The 4,932-nt window shown below is 34.9% G+C and overlaps 2 protein-coding genes across 2 annotated transcripts; both read left to right on the top strand.

Moving 5' to 3' along the window:
* The first annotated feature begins 326 nt into the window (after positions 1-326).
* LOC120124139 lies at positions 327-3,322 on the top strand. The gene is made up of 4 exons (XM_039142873.1): positions 327-473; positions 1,050-1,456; positions 1,804-2,105; positions 3,166-3,322. Exons 2-3 carry the CDS (start codon positions 1,055-1,057, stop codon positions 1,912-1,914), a joined length of 513 nt encoding a protein of 170 aa, XP_038998804.1. The 5' UTR covers positions 327-473; positions 1,050-1,054; the 3' UTR covers positions 1,915-2,105; positions 3,166-3,322.
* On the top strand, positions 1,918-2,635 carry LOC120124205. The gene is made up of 3 exons (XM_039142923.1): positions 1,918-1,926; positions 2,007-2,229; positions 2,343-2,635. Exons 1-3 carry the CDS (start codon positions 1,918-1,920, stop codon positions 2,633-2,635), a joined length of 525 nt encoding a protein of 174 aa, XP_038998854.1.
* Positions 3,323-4,932: the final 1,610 nt, after the last annotated feature.

The raw sequence follows: 4,932 nt of genomic DNA on the forward strand, positions 1-4,932 counted from the left end.
CAATTTTTTCAATTTGCTCATAACTTTAGACTTTGAACTTTTTTTATCACTCGATCGTTAAATTTCTAATAACGTTAAATTAAAATTGAAAAAAAAATACAGTAAGCGAAATAGGAGAAAGGGTAGATTTAAGTGAGTAAATGTGTGGCATGTTTTATTATTAAAATAAGCCACATAAGCATCCCGTCACTGAGAAAACAATTGAGTGACCAAAAGTGTTCAATGTCTAAGGTAGTGATCAAATTAAAAAAATTGAAAGTACGGTGGATAAAATAGGATAGAGAGTAAAGTTAAGTGAGTAAGTGTGTAGTTTACGCTTAAAAATAAAATTAAATCTTTAAACACCATATATACTAATTTATCCCCAAACAGAAAATCAAATTTTCATATGAACAGATTAAATTCTTAAAGCACTAAGAAACAAAAACTAATCTTTTTTGTTTTTGGTTTCTCTCTTCAATCCTCCATCAAAGGTTAGTGTTCGTCCTCAAATTTGATGATTTGAAGTATTCATTTTATTTTCATTGTATATTTCTGATTATGAACACAACTTTAGTTTTTGTTTGATTTACTGCTTTCTGTCCTCTCTTTTTTCTTTTGTAATTGTTGTTATTTTTGTCTTCTGTTTGGCTACTGAGAAAATGGTGGATACGTAGGCAGAAAGGAAGAAAGGTGGTTGAATGAATGTCTATTAATTTTTTATTGTTCTTAATTCTGATTTTGAAGGTAGAAAGAGTTTGAACTTAGCAGATCACTTTAATTTTTTCCCGAAAATTTTGATTTCCTTTTTCCTGCATTTTCTTGCTCATCGAACAGACTCCTGACTGTGTTGTTTTGTTTATTTACTTTAAACAAATTTTACAAGTATGATTAACGCTCGCATTAGATCTTTTTGTTGTTCTTTTCGTTTAAAATGTTTTCCCCCCCTAATCCAAAGCATGAATAACGTTCGCTAGGATATTTTGATTGTATTCTTATGTTTTTTAGTGTTTAATTTGTTTTTATGAATTAATCACCTTATTCATTTGTCAACGTCTGCGATCAAATAGGGATCATGAGATTCAAGAAAGGGACCAAAGTAGAAGTCTTGAGCAGAAAAGAGGTACCATCGGGCTCCTGGCATTGTGCTGAAATAATCAGTGGCAATGGCCACAACTACAAGGTTAGATATGAAGGTTATTCCAATGCGACTAACAAGACAATCATGGATAGGGTATCTAGGAAAGCTATTAGACCTTGTCCTCCTGCACCAGCAGTTTCATATAATTGGGTTCCTGGTGATATTGTTGAGGTTTTTGACAACTTTTCTTGGAAGATGGCAACCGTTTTAGCGATTTTGGAGAAAAAGTACATTTTGGTTAGGTTGCTTGGATCATCTCTGGAGTTTAAGGTCAGTAAATTAGACGTCCGTGTGAGACAATCATGGCAAGACAATGAATGGGTTGTGATTGGAAAGGTACTTCCTATCTTAATCTATGTCCCTCCCGCATTTGAAAATTTTAAGTTTTCAAAACTATTTCAGCATTCACTTTTTTTTCCAGTTAAATGAAATTATGTTATACAAGGTTTATATATACTATGTCCATCTTTAGTTTCCAAATGTATTTCACGCTTTTGTAAGTTGGGGTTAGCTTGAATATTCTCATTTGTCAAATCTAAATGGCATCCCTTCATTCGGACAGTAACCCTTCTTGATCTAAGTACTATCTATTATTTTTATTATGACAAATGTGATATCAAACTCATATGTTTGGTTCTTGTTCCACAAGCCAAGATATTTATATTATTTATGTCTACATGCAGGGTTCTGGCAGTTGTGAGGATGTGAAACACGGTGAAAATTCCACCCTTGGATACAACCAAAAGTCTAGCTCCCAATTTCAAATACCATTAGAAGGACAAATAGGCATGTGAAGGATGAATGTGGTCCTGTTAACACAAAGGTTAATTACCAAGATTCTGTTATTGCTTCCTCAAAAACTCTAAAAAGAGGATGCTACTCTCAGGTTGAAGCTCATGCTGCTGGTAGACAGAAGCTTAGAGCAGTTGAGAGAAATAAAAGATTGTATCGACTGGTTGTTGCAAATCCATCCGTTCTTGAACAGGTAGATGCTGTTGTTTTCCCAAGAGATAAGTCGGGTGAAACATACATACATGCTTCTCTTAACAGCAGAACGGGGTTGTCTGAAGTGCATGGAGACAGGAGAAGACCAAATGGTGCTGTTGGATGTTATTTTGCTGAGCATTTAGAAATAATGACGCTGATAGTGTTATGTGCTCTGTTGGTAGTTGTAGTGCGAGTGGTAAAAATTTCAATAGGTTACCTCATTGTGTTCCTACAGGTCCTATCAAAGTTGATAATGGTGAATGGAGTGATGCTGAATCTTTTTGTCCAAGGGTAGACAGGGAAGGAAATTGTCTCCTTCCTACAAAAGAACTCACAGCCAAGATCCATAAGATAGAGTTACATGCCTATCGTTGCATTTTGGAGGCCTTGTATGCATCAGGGACTTTAAGTTGGGAACAAGAAACTTTAGTGACAAATCTTCGTCTTTCACTTCATATATCTAATGATGAGCACTTGATGGAGCTAAGAAACTTAGTTTCCGCTGATAGCAGCATTCCTATAAGATAACATGGAGTGTCTGTGTTCCCCCTTTGTTTCTTCCCTTAGAATTAGTCTTGGATAAATAATTACCCTGGTGGCTACCTCAATTGTATCAAGCTTGATGAAATATGCTATCAATTTTCCTCATTTACGTATAGAGCGTGTAGTGGTATATTTTGAAATGAAGGTATCACAACAGAAAATGAAGACCGTTAAATGTTTCTGAGATGAGCATTGTGTGACAGTTCTTCCATCTCTTCTTCTCTCCCTCATTTGTACATTTATTTTAGCAAACAGAACTTTGAGAAATAGCATATCGGAATTTTCCAACAATTGAGCAGATATCAAGAATGCATTTTTCTGATTGTTCTCTTCTGTATATTTCTTGCACAACTGATCTATTTATGTTTTTCTTGATATTTGATTTGATTAATATTAAGGAAATATGTGTCAAGTTTTCATATTGATGTCAGTGTTCTCAGGGTATGATACTCTGTTTAAAGACTAATCATTCTCAGGTCGAGGCAATTATTGATGCTTCCCCCTGTATTTTCCAGGGCAGAAGGAGGCTTAGACACCTTCCTTCCAAATACCTGAACTCTGAAGATGATTTCTGGGTTTTACACCGTTCTCTTGCTTTTCAACAATGGGACAGTTTTTGTTGGGGAAGTTATTTCGAGGCACTAATTTCATTAGCATGTGGCTTGTCGGAATCTTCTATTTCAGGTCTGATGTGAGCCCTAGATATCTGTGTTCCTGAAGGATGTAAGATCAGAATCTTGTGGGTGCCATGGGATGACCTGATATCTGGAATTCTCCAAAAGGTTTTCTTTTGGACCGTCATATAAGCTTTTTAATGTTGTTTGACATTCTGCTGGGACATGCATGTTGCACTTTATTTTCCGCAAAGTAATCGTGCCGAGATCTTTACTTCTCATGCTTTCTGTATTTTTCATTTCATAACTTTTTTTTTTCTTTTTTGCTTGTTGATAATGGATGGACCGAAATTTTTAACAGGATTGGTAATGATCTTGCAAAGAGCAAGCATCAGATGAAAATCGAAAAGACATCTTTTTGTGAATTTGGGAAGTATTGCATAAACCATGGTCACACGGCATCTCTTGTTCAAGCCGCTTGAATGGCTGTAAAATAGAAATGTTATTAGCTTATCTGTGAAGGTAACTCCTCATGTGCAGTTTTTGCCAGTTAAGCCTGAGTCTGCTTTTCGATTTCTCGAAACAATGTGAAAAGATCATATCGTTTCTATCCGATAAGATCTTTGTCAGGCACAACTGAAATCGTTACCACAGTTATTTGTTTCACAATCGAATAAGCATGTTGTCTGTCCATAAACACGCACAGGGAAAACTGAATGTGACATGATAGCATTTCCCAGTAGCTGTTGCTTCCTTAGAGAAATGCATCACTTCTGTCTGCTGAATTATTCCTTTTTTACCATGGAAATTGTTTACAGGGAGTTTCTCTTCATAAGTCATCATTTAGCTTTCTGTAACGACGTCGTCTTACCGTAAAAAAACTAATTACAATCGATACATTCTGTAGGGTACATAGCATTCAAAACTTTTGCTCATTGTTCATCTTGCCATGGAGGGTAATTCATAAGCTGAACCATTGCCTGTATTTGAAACATATATGGACACTTTTTTCTACTTCGGGATCCATTTGAGTAGCTCGGATTCGAGCGTATTTGTCGAAGTCGCATGCTTATATGCAGTTAGATTTGGAAGAAAATCTCGAAATCGAGGGAGATTGCTAAAAACTGATTCTAGATACTGCTGCAGATGGAGTTATCTGGGAAAGCTCTGGGAATTTTTAGATATGATGATGATACTTGGAACTGATGGAGGAACAAATTACTAAAGTTTCCTTGGAATGAATTAATTTGTTAGAGTACCAAAATTTTATTTGATAGTCTGGTTAGCAATCTTGGAATAATTCAGTGAAATCTGCTACTTGTACACATTGTTAGGATAAAGTACATAAATGCTTCCCAACTATAGAGTATTATTTGTTGAGTTTATCGATTATTAAAAGTTTTAAAAAGATCACTTGACTATTTATATGTTCCAAACTCGTCTTTTTCGTTAAAAAATTGACGATCTTATGAGTTGGATGTTAATCTAGTGACTGTAATATGATAAAATATAATCTAAGAATCTCAAACAACTGTACAACTCAGTTCTATGATCATATTTTATCATATCATAGTCAATAAGTTAACGTTTAGTTCAGAAGATCGTCAATTATTTAATGAAAAATGATGATTTTGGAATATATATAAATAGTTGAGTGATCATTTTATA

Source organism: Hibiscus syriacus, unplaced genomic scaffold (assembly GCF_006381635.1).
Source record: "Hibiscus syriacus cultivar Baekdansim isolate YM2019G1 unplaced genomic scaffold, ASM638163v2 tig00110415_pilon, whole genome shotgun sequence".
In the NCBI taxonomy this organism is placed as follows: domain Eukaryota; kingdom Viridiplantae; phylum Streptophyta; class Magnoliopsida; order Malvales; family Malvaceae; genus Hibiscus; species Hibiscus syriacus.